The sequence below is a fragment of the Spea bombifrons genome, chromosome 4, assembly GCF_027358695.1.
Source record: "Spea bombifrons isolate aSpeBom1 chromosome 4, aSpeBom1.2.pri, whole genome shotgun sequence".
NCBI classification, from domain to species: domain Eukaryota; kingdom Metazoa; phylum Chordata; class Amphibia; order Anura; family Pelobatidae; genus Spea; species Spea bombifrons.
The window spans coordinates 69,293,794-69,314,399 of NC_071090.1; the positions used below are offsets into that span (position 1 = coordinate 69,293,794).

General features: G+C 38.8%; 1 protein-coding gene across 1 annotated transcript in view; it reads left to right on the plus strand.

Moving 5' to 3' along the window:
- EXOC4 (exocyst complex component 4) overlaps positions 1–20,606 on the plus strand; it is a 165,404-nt gene that overhangs the window by 128,887 nt on the left and 15,911 nt on the right. The window contains exons 12-15 of the mRNA XM_053465553.1: positions 235–371; positions 3,930–4,085; positions 7,577–7,755; positions 16,116–16,257. Of these exons, the coding sequence (XP_053321528.1) occupies positions 235–371; positions 3,930–4,085; positions 7,577–7,755; positions 16,116–16,257 (614 nt within the window). The remainder of the gene's footprint in view (positions 1–234; positions 372–3,929; positions 4,086–7,576; positions 7,756–16,115; positions 16,258–20,606) is intronic.

Here is a 20,606-nt window from a genome sequence, read left to right on the forward strand (position 1 = left end):
GTCTTAATGTATATATGTTTATTTTATGTCTATTTGTACGAAAATTTATAAATGAAACATTGAAAAAAATAAATATAAATATATATATAGTGTGTGTGTGTGCAGCCATAGCTATAACGTTTAGTACATGTAATGCCAAAATAACATGTTGCCAGTCCTTTCAGATAGTATTTGACTCCAGAGTTTATCTTAAATGGACATCCCACCTGACCATCTTATCTTATTCCATTACAGAGCACTGTCATTGTGGAGAAAACCATGCAGGACCTTCTGAATCTGATGCGCGACCTCAGCGCATATTCAGATCAGTTTTTGAATATGGTTTGTGTTAAACTTCAGGAGTACAAGGATACCTGCAATGCAGCATTCAGGTAATGTTTTACCTCGATCTATGTCTGTAACCTTAACAATTCCTATTGTTCACTATATATTCACTATTTGGATTATTTCATAGGTTTCCTGGAAAACCTGATGTTAGTTTGTGCTAACACAAAGGAGACCTAGAATAAGAATGATTTTTCAGTTATTTTTTCTTTTTGCGGGGGGATCAGTTGAGCAGAGGTCAAGGGCAGCCTGAGCTTCCCTTTCTTCACTACTTCCCCATCCTTTGCTGGAAGAATGCCTAGAATGCTGGTTTTTACTTTTTAGGATAAGCTGCACCCCAACTTCCCCTCCATGATGTCATTTTCATGCCATCTGTAGCTGCTTGAAACAAGTGGAAGCATTTTTGCAAATGTGGGGTTAGAGGGCTAGATTGTAATCAATCCCTGAAAATGATTGTTTAATGGCGAGTGCAGCTGCCAAATTCATTAAAGGAAATATGGCTGGGGCCTCACTTTATATAGCTACTAATATACCGCACAAATCAGTAGTGTGGATAAGATTGTACTGCGCTGCGGAATCTGATGGCGCTACATAAAACAATAAATAATAATAGGATTATGCTACTACATTTGTAGCTATTCCCATATTACCAGTTCCCGTTAGAAATGGACAATAATCTTTTTCACTCACAGCTTTTCCATTAAGCTCTATATTGTGTTGATTAGAAACATGAGGATTTTAAAATTGATTCTGTCTATACTATGTGATCTGGGGAGCCTGAGTTCCTAATTAGGCCATTTTGCCGGCTAAAAACAAGTAGACCAGCAATTACATAAACTCAATCACGGCCCGGTATTCATTTGCGTGCTAAAATATCACAGCAGTTATTACACACTGACAGTTTCATCTCTGATTCACTAAAGGGTTTCAAATAAAATTACATGTTAGCTGTGTTAGCGCATTTGTGACTGTAAAATGAGAAATCAAATTATTGCCAATAGCTTTTATTATTGGATTAACTATGCGTTGAGAGCAGCAGTGCTAATAGAAAATCCAGAACGTAGGCTTTCCACAGCCGGACGCGATAATCTGTCCACATGCCATAATCCCCTCATGTGGAAAATGCATTCATTCAATACCCCCGCTCGCATTGTCCCTTCCAAATGTTACATTAATACCCATTTGTCTATACGGCGTTCAGGCTATGACTGCATTTCACTTTAAAAGTGTCAAGTAACTCAAATAGCCAAGTGTATATTGAATATGTTAATTTAGAGAACGCACAGTATCCATTAGGCCAGGTTTATCAAAGCGATGATTGGGGAAAGTGATTACATTTGTCACAGAGAAGCACAGATGTACTTTCAGTAAGACTTGGATGATACAAGAAGTGGTGTTTGATAGAGAGTTATCATGTTTTGACCTTTAAACCAAATGAGGCATCACCCGTATTGTTTCATGCGGTGTGGATTTAAATAGTTTACTGTCCTTGACAGGTCAACTAAAGAAGAATGTAAATTTAAGTGCAATGAAAGTTCTTTAATATGCATTCTTCTAAAATGGAAAAAATACACTTACCTGAGATGGAATCTGCAGCTGCTGTCCTCCTCCATGGTCCAACAATTCTTGCCAGTCAGCGGTAGGAAAGCGCCTTTAATTAAATCAGTAGAAGTGTTCCACACACATGCACATGGGCATCCGGACTGACCACCGCAGTGTTTGCCTGGGGTGTCCTTTTAACACTGAAGAAAAAAATAAAAATGGGGTGCCTGTGCAAGCAAGTTATAAAGTTATTGCCTTTGTATTGTACACAAAACTAAAATAGAGCATAAAGACAAGGTAATATATCTCAAAGGGCCTTACAAGGGGATTTACTGATATTACTTCTCATAATGATGCATCACATTTTTAGTCTGTGTTAAAACACAAACTTTTTTTAAACAAATTTTTGAAAAGTGACTGGATTTATTTTGGTAAAATTGTATTGTTAAAAATATAATATTTTCATTACATATGTATACACCCCCTGTACTCTGGTGGCTCCCAGTCTACTCAGAAAAAAGTAACCTCACCATTGGTCACCACCTGTGAATTACAGGTTGGTCAGGCTGTGGGTTTGAAAAAACAAGAAGACCATAGAGAATTGTACAGAAGTTAAACAGGAAGTAATAGAAATACAGTCCAAAGTGACTGGATGTCCCAGGTAGCACAGCTGGCTCAAGAAGAATGGGCCAAAACCACTCTCCTGGTACATTATCCCAAAATGCTTAACGCTGTTGTTGCAGCAAAATGTGCCTGTTCTTACGTATACTACATATTTTAGTTGTATTCAGGTTTGAAACCTCTCCGTGTATTTGAATTCTGCACTCATTCCATGACGTTTGTTTTGGAAAGACATCTTAGATCCATCAGTTTACGTGACTATACTAAGATAAAAACAGTTACACAGATGGCTTTGTCTTTCATGCAAGGATCTGCAAACTAATTAGCAGATAATAGCTTTTGGAAGTATCTATTAACCTAATTTTTTCCTGCTAAGATTCATCCTGCAAGCATCTTTTTTTCGGTCGGGTGGGCTGTATAATTATATTGGATTTTAGCTATTAAAAGACGCTGCAGAACCATACTTCCTCGTGCTTCCTGTTTGCATGTGTTTTGTGGAAATGTTTTCTGTCAGAAACAAAATGATTCTGTGGTTCATCTGTGGTTCATCATGCCTCCTTGGCCTCATTGACCCCACTAATGTTTACATGTTACACTCCAAAGCTGCCATTGTCGGTGGTGTTTGCTGCTAATTGGTCTATTCACCAATTGTGAAGCAAAGTACTGGACACTGATGAAGCCTATTAACTGTAATGATTATAAATGGATGTTGATGAGACATCTCAAGTCCTGTTGGAACTAGATCCTTAATATCATTTGCATCTCTTTGCGTTTTCCAGCCCAGTGTGATTTGTGAAACAGGTTTAAGGGAGGTTTTTATATGATTCTGGCAACACATCTGTTCCATCATGCTCACCTTGTCAGGGTTATTTGCCATCCATAATGACTTCCCGTGTCCTTATTGTTTTCGGTTCTAACTAAATCCATCATGACGGGACAAATGCTGCATTTATATAATTATATATACTACCGTAATGTGTCCGTAAACTTAATCATTATTGATGGACATTATGATCACTACTTTTGTAAAGATTTTAATACTTATACTATAAACTTTTGCTCTCCGAGTGTGAGGGTGCGTGCTAGGGATATTATAACATTGAATAAATATGTGCAGGGCCAATAAAAACTGCTAAGAGATGTGGTGCTATGAAATATGATGAAATTAAATAAACATCAATACTTTTTGATCCAAAGAGAAACAGATTGCCTTGTGGAGTCACAAAGGATTTTTTGATCAAAAGTAGGAAGGATAGGTAGAAGTGTTAAACTTGATGGATTTGATGGATTTGTGTGTTTTTTTATTATAACTTAAATTACTATGTTACTGCTTTCCATGTGTATAGCCTGTCTGAGAAAATCTTATTTTGTATGTTCAATGTCCATGCTTAAAATGGACTCATTTGAGTTTTTCATTGACCATTTTAACATTTTTCTCTTAGGAGTATTGTTCAATGTGATGAAAAGCTTGTGATTAGCGGTTCATGGGCCAAAGATGATGACATCACCAGGCTTTTAAAGTCTCTTCCAAATTGGCTAAACATGGCGCAGCCCAAGCAGCTACGCCCCAAGAGGGAAGATGAGGAAGACTTTATACGGTGAGTACTCACGATTCCCACATCAGAATTTTGTCCCACAAATATATAAACCCTCCAAATGAAGTACATTTTGCTTCTTACTTAAAGAAGCAATATTGGTCTGGGTGTGCTGATTTCTTATAACGCATCATCTAAATGAGACATCATTTTATATTAATCATTTTAATAGTTTTAAAAAACGGTCCCCTGTTGTAACAGTGCTACAGAATCTGTTTTTATCTGTTCTTATTTCTTGCCAGTATATGAGACATATATACCTACCTTCCATCCCAAATCAACTATACTACCTCTACACTGCTCCATTTCATCTTATATACACTGGAGGTCATCAGTTTAGAGAATGAGTTCAACAACAATAGTGTTACAAGGCTATGTCTATGAATGTCTGTCTATAAATGTACAGACACTTTCAAACTAATGGTAGAAGGAGGGTTGTTAAATCTTGTGTATTCATCTTCAGCATCTAACACCAATAAAAGTAATGATCTGATATGTATCTGTAATCAAAGGGTTCCTGTTGGGGAAAGTAAAATGCATGTCCCACATGTCCTTTTCATTGATCTGTCCCTCACTTCACTGAAGGCTAGATCTAAGAGTTTTAAGATTGGGCTAGTAAAGCCCCTGGCTCGTGAGTTGGTTCTCATCACCCAAGTAAGTAAGCAGTCCTTGTATAATTCCTTTTTAAAGCCCAAAGGGCAGTTGGGCACCTGTCGTCCTTCAAGTCATATCAAGTTTACCTCTGATTTCAATTCTAGAACAGATATTTCAACCGAGGAAGAACACTTATTATTAGCAGACTTGACTTGATGTGGGAAAATAGACGAAAGAGAGATGTAGGTGGCATAGCTAGGGATTAGAGCTGTACCCAGCATAACATTAAACCTTTCCCTTTGCAATCGCCAAACAACGGTAGATTTACTGTTATCATTATTAACAAGGCTCTGCAAAGAAAATACATACTGAAATCTAAAAGTCACATACAAAATTAGATCGGAACCAACAGAAGTATTAGCGAAAATTAAAGCTCCGGTTCCATCTTAGCTGCTGAATTTAACACATTTGTAACTAAATTGGAAACATGATTACTGGTGCTATTGAATCCCAAAAGCATTCCCCAAAATAATTACTTATTCGTGTAGCATTTTGCCTCATTGTCCTGTGACACAAAAGCAAAGGGGCTGATCAACAGTGAGGGAAATTGGGCATTTGCCCCAGGTCCCCTTGTGGCAAGGGCCCCTTACTTGCTGCATACCTGCCACAGTGCAATTTATGTCTGTGCTGCACAGCAGGAATGAATTGCTTGTCGTGCTGGGTTATGTTAAAGGACAGATGGGGGGCTCATTTGGTTCATGTATTTGTATCATTATTTATTATGATCAGTGATGGCAGAGTAAGACCTGACAGGATCTCACTGTAAGAAGCTTCTTTTGTAGCCACATGTTATAGTCGACTGTTGAGCATATCTGCTTTTCTATAATGTATTTGAATTATCCCTTGTTACTAGTGGGGTACCTCAGGGATTGGTACATAATTTTAAATATTTTTATTGGCAATATTACAAAAGTTCTTAAAGGTAAGGACTGCAGATTCCTGGTGGAATGTAAAAATAAAATAAAGCATAGTGTGCTGTCAGCAACAGAACAGAGGGACTTGACAGGACTTTAAGATAAGCAGCCAATACAACAAAGCATCAGACAAAGTCACAAGGTGCTTGATTGTATAGCTAGAGGCATTAGTAGCAGGAAGAGGAGGCGGTGGTTATACCACTCCACTGATCTCTGTTCACACCTCACAGAGAGTATTGTGTACATTCTGGAAAGTTTTCAGTGACGCTCTACTAAAATGGTGAATGGTTTGCAGGACTAAGGGAGAAGCAATGTGATAGAAGCATTTAAATGTATAATGGGATTTAACAAAGTACAAGGGGAAAGTTTGTTTCAAGTAACAACATTTTACTTGTTTCAAGAATTATTTCTGTGAAAGATTTGGACGTTTAGCATTTCTCTGAACGATGATTCATATAAAAATCCATAATATGAGGTTATTGTGCGCCAGCAGATTCCATATCGCCACTTAATTACAAAAGAGAGAGAAGTCCTTGGTTTTTGCATCTCCAAAGAGGCTTACTCTAACCTTATGCGAGGGCACTGTTTCCCTTTTTTATGCAGTAATTGTCTTGGCATTGGAAAGACAAGGGACCAGAAGCTGTAGACGATGCCAAGGGCAAATATCTAACCTGTAATCCTCTGCTGTGGAGTGTTGGCACCGGCCTTTAAGCTAATTCTTTCTTCTCCTTCACATCTACGGTGATCTAGATTCCTGACATATGTTCTATATCAAGGCAACCTCTCCATTTAATTTTTGCTTTTTTGCATATGTCTAAAGCACCCAGCTGTGAATTAACAGGCAGTTTTATGATCATACTTGTCAGCACCTACAATTGCAATTTGCAACACTAAATATTATAACGCAGACATTTTTATGTATCCTCAAGTATTATCATCTTACTTTAAAGTTTATTGCCATGGAGAAAGCGAATGGTGAATGTTGTTTTTTTTTACAAACCTATAACCCATTTTCTATTCTTCCGTATGTAAGTTGTAATTCATTTCACCACCTGCTTGTTTAATTCATAATCTGTCAAAGGTGCACACCAGCTGCCAGGTGCTTAGAATGGGAAAAGTTAAAAAAAACAATTTGGTTACAAGATATTTTAATGATTTTGTTTCCTAAGATGGTTTCTTTAATCATCATTTTAGGTCAGCTTTTAAACGAATAAGCACATGTCAAGATCTATATGGTTATAACTTCCCATTATACTATCTCAGACCTATTGCTAATTTGCTGATTGTTGCTGATAGGCATCTATCAGAAAATGAATAAAAACTTTGAATAAATATGTGTTAACCTGTAAAACATACTTCAAGATTGGCGGCATGAGTTTAATTTGCCTCAGGGGTCCTCCGATTTGGAGAAATTTGGCTACTGCCAGAGATATAATTTGCATTTCTATATATTGCCTTTGCAAGTGTCTTGAATAACAGCAACTTCATGCAGAATTTACACCGTAACTTGGATCTTTTCAGTGTCCTTACTTTGAGTTTTCTGTGCATTTTCCAAATGTCTGTTGGTCAGGAGTGGTTTGTGTGCATTGTAGAAGACCCTACTGTGGTAGTAGGTTATTTGCCTGGCTTCTTACCCAAATTGATTTTTAGCCAGCTCTTTCTTCCACCAAAAAGAAAGCTTGGGATTTATGAAAAACTTACCTGTCAAATCTGCTGGGTTTGTGTATGTTTATTTGCTTCTGATGTCTGTTTTCATAGTGTAAGCTTACACTTTGTCTGTTTTTGGATTGTCACATTTCTCATATAAGTCTTTTAATGCAACGTAGTACTTTATATTCATGGCAGCACTGACTCGTTAGCTAAGAGGGTTTGCCAGAGCACCCTACATTTTTTTGGTGAGCTGAGTATTTTTCTATTCTGTTTCAGGGCTGCATTTGCTAAAGAGTCAGAAGTTCTGATTGGGAATCTTGGAGATAAACTCATTCAACACAATGAGATCATGGGAGATGTCAGTGACCTGAAGGCACTTGCAAACCTCCATGAGAGCCTGGAATGGTTGGCCGGAAGACTTAAATCTGCTATCGCCAACTTACCCAATGCACAGAGTAAGTGCTTTATGTTTATTGTAATGAGAACATACAAGGTCCAGCAAGATCCTTTCAGACCACCTGTGGTGTATTTAGCCTCGAGCACATTGCATGTTGCTCTTGGTGTGTTTTGAATTTTTAACTTAATGGTGATATTCTTAAAGTTTTATAATTACTCATGTATGTTCATGCTCTGTACTATATTACTTGATTTAACCTAAATTGTTGTCTCTTATAACCTCAGGGTTTTTTCTTCCAGGCAGAACACCCTTTTATTACATCTTGTTCAGTTATTTAAAAACAATTTTAATAAGTATTGTTCAAAAAAACAAAAAAAAAATCTGACATTGCCATGGTGCAAAGTCTTCGTCAATGAGCTAATATGTTTCGCCACTGATTGGCTGCTTAATCTGTCAGTTGCAGTAAAGTACTTCCAGCGAAACCAGTGGGAGTATTTCTGTTACTGCATGAAAGCTTAAGCAGCCGATCAGTGGCAGGAAAGGGCTTCCATTGAAATGCATGTGTGCGGCGTCTAAACAGAGCCCTGTACGCAGCATTCAGCAGAGCCAGTGATGGAGGTGAGGATATCTCATGCATTTGGCCAAATGCATCTCCTGCAGTTTGTTTGTCTGAGGGGTCAAGAAAGGGTTACATGCATTTGGGGGGGATTGTGCAGAATCCCTCCATGTATTTGCAAAATGAACCACACAACAAAGTATATAATGATGAAGAGGCTTGTATTGTTTATGTCCCAAGCTGCTGTCTTCAGGACCAAGGTGCAGTTCTTATTTCCTCTTTTCTAGGAGCACAGAATGTCTGTTGGTTATAACTATATTCCACAGCCCTAAAAGTCGCAATAATATGGATGGAATTAGCAAAAAATGGGTTTAGAAATTAAGTTTAATTATATCATATTTTCCTTTTAGATATGAAAGTCTGATATAAAATTCTGAATATACCACAACAATACATTAAAACCTGTCCCTAGTCATACCTCTAGGCTGCTTCCCCCACCAATTTTCACTGCTATCAAAATTGGGACATATGCTTTCTTCCAGCTTTTTCAGGTAGATTGCACTGACCATAGGTACCTGCTTATAGCCAATCTTATACAGACAGATAGTCAAATGGTATGATTCTTTATGTCAAGAAAATAATTCAGCTTCTGTACTCAGAGTTAGGCTTAGACCAAAGTCGGCTCACTAAAACCGCTAACCAATAGGGCCATTGAAATCTGTGCTTGCACAAGTCTAGTGATTTGTTCCTACAAACATTTAATACTATATTCACTTCCAAAAAAGTACCTGTTCCAGCAAGCATTGGGGATTTTATACCAGATAAAGATTTTATAGAAGGTTTTGCTGCAAGTGGTTGGTGTTGATTAAATATAATCCCTCCAGTTAGAAAATTAAGCAGTTGAGAGCGTCTTGACTGAATGTTTCCAAACATTGGTTGTTTAACGGTAAACTTAGTTTTTGTTTTCTAGGTCTCTACGGCCCTTTAGCCAAATAATATCTTTTTGCAAGTAGCGCCTGCAGATATGAAAATATTGCAACTGTTCACCCCGCTATGCTCAGGGTTCCGGTAGAATTTACTTACTCCTCTGCTGGCATGGAAGGTTGAAAGAGCTAGTGCAATGAGAAATCCTTCTATCCTTAATCACTCAGCAGAGAGGTCAGATGATCACAAATTTAAATAGCATATGTTATGAGACGCATTGCAGTGTTGTCACAAAGAGCAGCCACCTTGTGCAGTCCTTTTCACCTACTGATGCTTCAAGGGACATACTGTGATAGATGATATTCATATAAAATAATTGAATTCAGTATCTCTAAACTGCAGTACTTATGCTTTTTATCTAGATGTTCAATCATCTCTAATCTACCTCACTTTAGCAAGGGTCATGAGAATGAGAGACGGAAACTTTAGCTGAGGAAGAAAAAAAAATGAAGAATCCCATTGGAGGCTTATTGCCTCTGCTTGGACGTTGGTGAACAAGTTCTTAGTTACTATATGAAATTCAGAAAGTTGTTGCAGGAGAAAACAGGAAAAATAAAATGCAGCCATGTATAAACTATTCCCCAACGTGATAGTCACACCAAAAAAGTTGATCTATGAATGAAACGGCACACAAAAAAAGCCATGTAAAGTGGTGAATCTCATGTATAAATATTTATAACAGTACCCACGTGTTCATCGGGTCAGTCTAATACGCCTTCTGCTCCCATACTAACTTTGGCTATCCTGACAGCGTCTAGTTGTGACTGAATGTTTGACAACCTTTTGGCGGCGTGTTAGCCCTAAATCCTGACCACATGTGGTCCTACTCTCATTTGCCACAACCTGCATCTGATGCACCACAACTACAGCCCCATCTTACCCAACGTATAGCAGCCAGCAACTCCTCAATTAATCCTATGTGACACAAATTTCTACATAATTGTGTGCATCATTTCCATGTCTCTGTACTATGTGGAAGTTAAGTGGTTAAACTTTACTGTAATGGCTAAATAGTAAAGCCTACTGGAATGGACACAAACTAAACGATGGGGACATCTTTTCCTCTTGGTCAGCTTGTCAAGACGCCTAGCTAGAGATAAAAATTCAATCACTTCCACTGCACAGGAGCCACAATTATCACTCATTTAAAAGCAGCGCAGCTAATGGAGTGTTTTATCATGGCCGACAGTGACAGTCCTGTTCATTACTTAGTGTTTGCTGATTTGATGGCACTTTCACTTCTCTTCTCTTATCTCCCCTCACTCACAATTGGATTTTGTATTACCGGAGCAGTCAGGTGCGACAAGTCATTTTCTCCCCTCTTGTGTTTTTAAAGGAACACAAACGCCTCCTTCCTTTTTTAACAATTACATTCGGGGATTAAAGATTCCGTCACACTGGTGAATTTCAAAGCATAGCCGTGCGGTGCTGTGCGCCTTATTGTACCCACAATATTCCAAAAGTTTAATTCTAACTCTGGGCTATTTTCTCCCACGGTACACTAACATCAATTAACTAATAATGAAATAATACACAGCAATAACTGATTGTATCTAATTGTTTCGAAAGCAAATATGTAATTTTCCCAGAGGGCCAATGACTCTTATGTAATGATAAATGTAATAAAAGAAGAACTTCTTCCAAATATATTTCATTTTGCACATATTAATACGTGCAGATTGTCGTTATTTAAGCAAATTACTTTTCAAACCTATAAATACTAAGCAATTACAAGAATTAGGAGAGTACTTTATTTTGCATCCTTTCCTGACTCTGAAAACTGGTAATGTCTTCTATTATTTTCTGTGTGGTTCCTGCATTCCACAATCATTTGTCCAGCCATGTAACCTAAATGAGTTGACCCTGCAACCTTTTAGAATATTGATCCTTTAATAGTCAATCTAGAATACCGTGTGTAGTGAATTGCCTTCTCTGGTAATGTAATCACTCCATTACTTGATCTCATGGGAACCTAGCTGTAGAGGACTTTTAAGGTGTTTCTTCTATGACATACCGGTAATAGTGTTTGGAAACTTACGTGGCATCCAGTAATTGTAGGATGTGCTTGAGTCAGTCTTCCGTAATAGGATCATGAATTGGGCACAGGACAGATCCTTTTTATTTCTCTCTTTCTTTTTCTTTCTTTTTTTCTTTCTTTCTTTCCTTTCTTTTTCTTTCTTTCTTTTCCTCTTTCTTTTTCTCTCTTTCTTTCTTTCATTTTCTCTTTCTTTCTTTCATTTTCTCTTTCTTTCTTTCTTTCTTTCTTTCTTTCTTTCTTTCTTTCTTCTTTCTTTCTTTCTTTCTTTCATTTTCTCTTTCCTCTCTGTAACAAGACTGAAACCACTATATGGAGGTGGAATACTAAAGCACATGCAGTTCCAGTCCTCACATTCTCACAGCTATGTTTAAAGTAACATGCATTGCAAATGATGGCACTGATGGAACAGTGGGAAAGGAATCAAAAAGTGACATACCTTGTGTCCTTATCTGCATGTCTCTGCCTAGAATTCCAAGAGGGCATTGGAAACTTTTACCTTTCTGTGATTTTAGTGCTGGATTGTCTTTAGACATGCTTACATTGACATACATGCATTTTATTTTGCATGTCGTTATTTACCTAAGTAGCAATGTTTTATAATTGACCCTCCCCTGCTAATGGTAGCACGCCTGCTACACATCTACTGCGAGTCACCATCCATGGTATAAATTCTCAAAAACATGAAGTCTTGTGCAAAAACTCATGAGACTATGGTCTCTCCATGATACGCCCTTATGGAGTAAAGATTGAAGATTATATGTATTTACTTTGCTGATTATTTGCATTATTGGACAAGGTGCACTGTTTCACACATTTGTTTTCATTTGTTTATCTTTACGGTCGGAAATGCCATCTTTCCGCTGCACTTGTGCTCCATGTCTAGTTGCTTCACCAGCCATTTCACGAAGGAGATTGTGTGGTGACCGAATCCCGGTTCTGTAACTTTATAAATCCTTCAAAACATGAAATTGATACGCAGATTTCATTCTGCTCAATTTCTCGTTAAAAGCTTATTTCTTTTTCTATTCTGCTGCAGCATACCACCACCACTGCCACCCAAAGCAGCTATTCACTGACAGGAAAATGCTCTTATTAAAATAAATGGGAGATCTTTCTGTGCATGTGAATGGGACTCCAATTAGACCCCCAGAAGCTCTTGCATGAGCCAGTGCTGGCTGGCGGTGAGTCTCATGTAGGTGCACATCGTTAACTGTATGGTTAATTTTGCCCAAACATATCTCCTGCAAGAAAGATAGCTGGAGAGAAAAGCAACCAAGCAAATGCATATAGGGGATTCTAATGAACCCCATTATGTGATTGCATACGTGTGGGGGAGACAAACTTAATAGGCCTGTACTAAGCCATGGTATGCATATTAGGGATGGAGTGTACCTTTAAATTTGCATATTTACAAATATCAGTGAAATATAATTCCCAAGAATCAGCACTTCAATTTTCTTTCTGTTTATCCCAGAGCTTACAATTCTTTCTAATTATGCCAATGACTATCTTATGCCAATGACTATCTTAAAGTCTTAAAGACTATCTTCAGTTGTGTATTTCCTTTCTCATTACAAATGCTAAATGCTAATTAATGTGTTCCCCTATCAATAAAATGATGTGATGTAAGTCACAGATCATTACACACACCGTGGTATTATATTTCTTTATTACAATTAACATTTGGAATCTATTAATAATAAATGGACACTTGGTTGCTTTTCTTATGTTTTCAGGCAGGAATTAGAATTTTTTTGCATAACCACAAAGAGAAGTGATTTATAATCTGTTTTTTATGACTGTGCTATACCTACGCAGTAGTCATGGAGATCACAAAATATGCTTGTGTGCTTCAGGTCCAGATTTGCTTCTCAAGGACAAAATATTTACCTACTATGATAGTTCTGGGAGAGATCTCTGAGTCCCATAATCTTGATTGACAGATTTCATAGGAAACACTAACTTTTAGCTGTCATTGCCCTGATCGGTTAAATTGAAAAGCTTTACCCTTCACTTATAGAGACTTTGCAGCTGTTAGGAAATCATACCATTAGGGCGAAAAGACGCTTCTGAGCCGAAAGCCCATTATCTTCAAGGAAACTCCACTTCGTTGCTGATCATAGTCAGAATGTGACAGTGCTGGTTTCCTGCAAAGTTTAGTACACATAACATTAAGCTTAGCAGGATCTATAGACACCACTGCCATGATTGTCCATACCAACGCACTACAGTTTAGGGTTCTAGCTAATGCGTGTTTCATAAATGTAATCTGTTTATGTCCACATACCTTTGTCTTATCAAAAAGCATGTATATGTTTTGTTTTTCCCTTGCTGGTTGGTTACATTTTGTTACATTTTGTGTACTTTGTTTTTAGATTTTATTTTGGTAAGAGAAATGGGAGAAAGGAGACTGCACCCTAAAGCAGATTGGTTAATTGACATTAATATAATTTATGCCACTAACATGGTTAGTTATGCAGGGAAATAATATACCTTAAAATAACCTAAACTTTAATCACAAGGATAGAATTAGTGTTTCAGAGGAATCGTGTTTTAACTGTATATATTCTTGGCACATTTTGTAAATGCAGTGTTGGTTCATGGCTGACATGGTTTTGCGTTACTGAAGTGCTTCTGAATATGCTCTTCCATGTGCGATCTTTTGTGATAATCCGTTCCCTCCCTAGTATAGCACAGTTGTAGAAGAACCAAATCCACTTTAAGAGGAGTTATGTCTTCTTCTCGATGGCTCATTTCTTGTCTGAATTTATGCCTCCGAGCTGAGGCAGCCCAACAGCACCGCAGGCAGTTTAAACGAGACAATTCATTAAGCAGCCAGCACACACAGGCCGTAAAGAACATTAATTCGGCAAATGAAAAACTAATAGAGTGTTTAGCTGGCTCTTTATCACGCCTGACAGTCTGAACTCTCTCCATCATCACTGTTTACTGAACTGATGGTGGATGCTGCTTATCACTGCTCTTATCTAATGGAATCTCCACTGCACCTCAGGCCAGGCTGCTTGTCTCTTTGATTATGTTTCTAGACAGATGACTGTATTCTTGTACCCAGTTCAATTAGTTGCACACTTTGCAGTGTATAAACTCTAGATTGACAGCCCTTTCTCCGGTTTATTTTGAGAAGTTGAGAAAGATTTCATTTATTTTATTCTACCATTTATGCTACCGTTGCAAGTTTTACTTGCTAGGCCAGCCTTGTAAAATGCAAAGTTATTCCGATGGGATTTTTTGAATGCCATCTTGATGCGTTATACATGGCCAACTCAGACGTTCTTGCAGGAAAAGATCAAAGGAATTAGTCATAATGTGTGGTGGTGGTGTGAGTTAGATCCATCACTTTGCAAGCTTATCAGTCTGCAGTTTGGTACACTTAATTAACCTAGGTAATTATGTTTTTAGATTAAAATACAAAGGATATTGGTTATTTCCCCATCTTTGCTAGGCTACTGCTACCCTTTAGTAGAAGTTGGTAAGTAAAGACACCCTTTGTAAAGGAAGGGGGTTGAGCAAGGAAGAGAATTTCATAAAACTAATTGATATTTTATGTTACAAATGTGTTTTTGTTTTCCTGTCATTGGCTAAGGCTGAGAGAATTCTGTAATACCCTTCCTCAGCCCTAGAAAATGTACAATACTATTAAAAACAGAAAAAGTGAAAGTCAAAGACTGTGGGGGTGTGCTTTAAAATCTGGGTATGCGTGCGCTTACGTTCTGACTGCTAGTGGCTGCAGACTGTACTTTGTTTACCTAGTTTCAGCAAAGCTAATTATTATTAAAACATGATAAATGAATAATGAGTCACACACTTCTGTAAGGCTCAAAATAAGTCTGGGTAAAGTTTGCCTTAAACGGTGCTATAATTAAAAACAAACATTTGTTCCGTCTGTGCCTTTCACAATACTGTAGTTGCATGCTTTGTTCTGATTTCAGAATTCCCTCACTTCTGAGGAAGTGACAACACAAGTCGCTATCCTCCTTTCCAGCACAGATTTTCAGCAGGGTCACATCACGTAGGCAACTGGTTCCATGTGAGAACAACCTGGCAAGGATTGCCTTAAAGGATATCATTTTGTATTTAATGCACAGATTGTTCTTATGGTTATTCCCATAAAAATAGTTTTCTGTATATATACTACTTGTTTTGTGAACATTTCAATTAAAACTTATGTTTCCCTTAAATTTTACAGTATATGCTAGCCATATATGTTTTATTTTGTGGTTACTTGCATGGTGCTTAAAGGGCAGTACTAGTATTGGCTTGGTTACTTTGTATTTAACCATTGACGTGCTGAGTGCATTTCTTATTTTTGATATTAAACAATACAGTAAGCTCAGTGATGGAATTGTGACTTCGCTGGCGTACTTAGCAATCTCTATCCATACTGCAAATGGAAAAAAATAGAAAAAGCCCTTCCATCCCATTGCTCTAGCACTTCATGTACAAAGTATAACCCCCGCCCCTGTTCACCACCCCAAACCCCTTAAGTATTAAATATACTCCACACCTAATACTCTAGGACTTAGACACACCTGATAATACCTAATTCCTGGACTGTTAGGTGTGTCTTGGGGAGAGGGTTGAGGAGCACTGCTGTAGAAGATCAAAATATGTATGTGTGGAATGTCTGTAGTAGGGGGATGTTGCTAAGAGTAGATTGGCTCATTGTTTATCACTGGCACCTAATGTGCACCTAAATACATTCTATGAACATTGCAAGATTTAGGGTACTAAAAACCCTAAACGTTTTGGCACGATGCTGCCTCTTTGTATAGTCTTTGAGTGTCTGAAATGCAGAAGCATATTTTTTCTCTCACTGCAGCCATGTCCCCTGGTTCAGACAGTGTGATGAGTATGGACATCCCTGCCGTGTCCGATATGATCTTACAGACATTGAATGAGCTGGCGAAATCCTTCCAAGACATGTCTGACCGCTGCCTTCTGGTTCTCCACTTGGAAGTCAGGTAGGTTTCATTAGTTTTGTATAAACTTGTGTGGAAGTAGCACGGGATTCAAAAGGAAATATATAGCTCTGTATCTGTCGATACCAAATTTGCCGAGCCCATCCGTTAGTGGAATAGAGTTGGCAATTGGCCATTTTACATTTTTTAAGTACCTATTTCAGCCCATTGAGTTGTCATTGTCTTACGTACCCATGGCTGCTGCAAGAGGGCTTTCCCCTAAGTACAGTGATTGATGCAGACACTACATTTTTATAGATATTGTAGAAAATTCAACTACATGTGTATATTAATTACGGCTGAAACAACTAATCGATAAAATCGATAATAATCGATAATGAAAATCGTTGTCAACGATTTTCATTATCGATTAATCGGATCGATTTTTATCGATTATAAAAAGAGGTTTTTTTCAGAGCAAATGCTCTGAAAAACTCCTCTCCTTATATAATCCGACCTCAAACAGAGATCGGATTATAACACCGGAATCCAGATCCCCCGCTACGCTGCAGGGGACCTGGATTCCCCTCACTGTCGGCCGGTCTCTCACTTCCGTCTCTCTCCCCCTCCCATCTGCCTCCTCCCCCCTCCCATACATCACTCTGCCTCTCTACCCGGCACCGTTACTGACAGGCACTTTCCCTGCAGCTTCATAGAAGCCTCAGTGTAAGTGAAGGTGAGTAACGGAGTCTGTCTGTGCGATGCAGACCCCCACCGGCCGACAGAGAATCATCCTCTCTGCATCGCACAGACAGACTCCGTTACTGCCCTTCATTTACACTGTGGCTTCTATGAAGCTGCAGTGAAAGTGCCTTCAGTAACGGAGCCGGGTAGAGAGGCAGAGCGGTGTATGGTAGGGGGGAGGAGTCAGAGGGATGTATGGGAGCCACCCTCCAATACACCACTCTGGCTCCTCCCCCTCTCATACGCCACTCTGCCTCTCTACCCGGCTCCCTGGTGTCTTGTCAGAAACGGAGGTTCACAGGAGGCAGAGTGGAGTATGGGAGGGGGGAGGAGGCAGAGTGGAGTATGGGAGGGGGGAGGAGGCAAAGTGATGTATGGGAGGGGGAGGAGCCAACGTGATGTATGGGAGGAGGCAGAGTGGAGTGTGGGAGGAGGCAGAGTGGAGTATGGGAGGGGGAGGAGCCAAAGTGATGTATGGGAGGGGAGGAGGCAGAGTGGTATATGGGAGGGGGAGGAGGCAAAGTGATGTATGGGAGGGGAGGAGCCAAAGTGATGTATGGGTGGGGGAGGAGGCAGAGTGGTGTATGGAAGGGGGGAGGAGGCAGAGTGGAGTATGAGAGGGGGGAGGAGCCAGAGTGGTATATGGGAGGGGGAGGAGCCAGAGTGGTGTATGGGTGAGTTATAGTGGTGTATGGGGGGTATTATGAATTTTAAGGGCATATAGGGGGTATAAGGCATATGGATATTAGGCATATCAGGGGGGCATAAACATATCTGGGGGTAAAAGGTATATCAGGGGGCTCAGTGGCATATAGGGGGTATAAGACATATCGATATTAGGCATATCAGGGGGGCATAAAACAAATCTGGGGGTAAAAGGTATATCAGGGGGCTCAGTTGCATATCACTGGCATATAAGGAGTATAAGGCATATCACGGGGCACAGTGGCATATCGGGGCACAGTGGAATCTCTGGCATATAAGAGGTATAAGGCATATATGGGGGCAGAGTGGCAAGCTGGGGGTCAGATGTGCATAACTGGGGGCAGTTTGGTAAATAAAAAAATTTAAACAAGGCTTTTTTCTCAGTTTTTATTAAATATGTAAAATAGTTAACATATGAATTAATATTTACTAATAACTTTGTATTAAAACCTAGTTTGAGAAGCACTGTGTTTGGGTTCTTGTAGCTTTTATTATTATGTCAGTAAAATAAGAAGGTGAATAGAGAGAGGCCATTGCAATAAAGAGATGAAAGTGTAAATTGTACGTTTTTTATTGCAATTTTTCTTCAATTTAAAATAATGTATTTTTTTATCCGATTAATCGACAAAATAATCGGCCAACTAATCGATTATTAAAATAATCGTTAGTTGCAGCCCTAATATTAATTTGTTTGATGTCAGAAGAGAGAGTTGTTTTTTTTTTACTTTTATTTATAATCTGTTACATTGAATGAACCGTTAAATATATTTCTCCCGATATTTCACCTACTGACTAGCAATTATATTCCAGCACCTGATCAGCAACAATTGCATTGCAAAAACAAATTGGGAATTTATCTAGGAGGTTAATGCAAATGTTTTCAAATATTTTGAAGGTTAGAATTTTATTGGGTACAAAATTGACATCGTGAGAAATAATTAAGTGTCCTCCCGGCTTTGGTAATAACCTTGGCATTGTCTTGATAATATGAACTGTCTGTTAATGTCTTCACTGTTTCATGCTGAACAAAAAATGTAATCGTAGCTTTTTGTTTGCTATACACATCACTGTCTGATATTGTGATGTTGGTTACTACGTTATCCTTTACTAGGTATACAGTATGAAGGTATTTAATAGTGTACGGGCCATAGAAAGGGGGAGGAAATAATTCCACGTAACAGTAATTTGATGCTCTCATTCCTTACACATTGTATATTTTTCTTTCTGTACAATATGTATTCAATATTAATATAAGAATACAATATGTGTATATGTAGGTAGAAACGTTACATGTTTCTGTTGAATATGCGGTATACAGTGAAGGGAAAAAAATATTTGATCCCCTGCTGATTTTGTACGTTTGCCCACTGACAAAGACATGATCAGTCTATAATTTATTTTTTTGAACAGTGAGAGACAGAATAACAACAAAAAATCCAGAATAACGCATTTCAAATGCGTTATAAATTGATTTGGATTTTACTCAGTGAAATAAGTATTTCACCCCTTTGCAAAACATGACTTAGTACTTGGTGGCAAAACCCTTGTTGGCAGTCACAGAGGTCAGAAGTTTCTTGTAGTTGGCCACCAGGTTTGCACACATCTCAGGAGGGATTTTGTCCTACTCCTCTTTGCAGATCCTCCAAGTCATTAAGGTTTCGAGGCTGATGTTTAGCAACTTGAACCTTCAGCTTCCTCCACAGATTTTCTATGGGATTAAGGTCTGGAGACTGGCTAAGCAACTCCAGGACCTTAATGTGCTTCTTCTTGAGCCACTCTTTTGTTGCATTAGCCGTGTGTTTTGGGTCATTGTCATGCTGGTATTTCCATTTCCATGACCCATTTTCAATGCCCTGGCTGAGGGAAGGAGGTGCTCACCCAAGATTTGATGGTACATGTCCCCATCCATCGTCACTTTGATGCGGTGAAGTTGTCCTGTCCCCTTAGCAGAAAAACACCCCCAAAGCATAATGCTTCCACCTCCATGTTTGGGGATGGTGTTCTTGGGGTCATAGGCAGCATTCCTCCTCCAAACACAGCGAGTTGAGTTGATGCCAAGTGGCTCGATTTTGGTCTCACTTTCACCCAGTTCTCCTCTGAATCATTCAGATGGCAAACTTTAGACTTTGTTGAGCAGGGGACCTTGCAAGCGCTGCAGGAATTCAGTTCTTCATGACGTAGTGTGTTACCAATTGTTTTCTTGGCGACTATGGTCCCAGCTGCCTTGAGATCATTGACAAGATCCTCCCGTGTAGTTCGGGTCTGATTCCTCACAGTTCTCATGATCATTGAAACTCCCCGCGGCGAGATTTTGCATGGAGCCCCAGACCGAGGGAGATTAAAAGTTATTTTCTGTTTCTTCAATTTGCGAATAATCGCATCAACTGTTGTCACCTTCTCACCAAGTTGCTTGGCGATGGTCTTGTAGCCCATTCCAGTCTTGTGTAGGTCTACAATCTTGTCCCTGAAATCCTTGGACAGCTCTTTGGCCTTGGCCATGGTGGAGAGTTTGTAATCTGACTGATTGTTTCTGTGGGCAGGTGTCTTTTATACAGGTAACAAACTCAGATTAGGAGCACTCCCTTTAAGAGAGCGCTCCTAATCTGAGCTCGTTATCTGTATAAAAGACACATAGGAGCCAGACATCTAGCTGATTCATAAGGGAGTAAGATGCAAATCAATTTATAATTTATTTGAAATGCGTTATTCTGGATTTTTTTTGTTTTTATTCTGTCTCTCGCTGTTCAAATAAACCCACCATAAAAATTATAGACTGATCATGTCTTTTTCAGTGGGCAAACGTACAAAATCAGCAGGGGATTAAATACATTTTTCCTTCACTGTACATATATGTGTCGAGATAGCGAGGTGGTTAAGTTGAAAGATTTCATGTCACTTTGCATTATGAAGGGTCAAAAAGTCCTGTTATTCACTAGTAAATATTAACAATAATAATAAAGTAT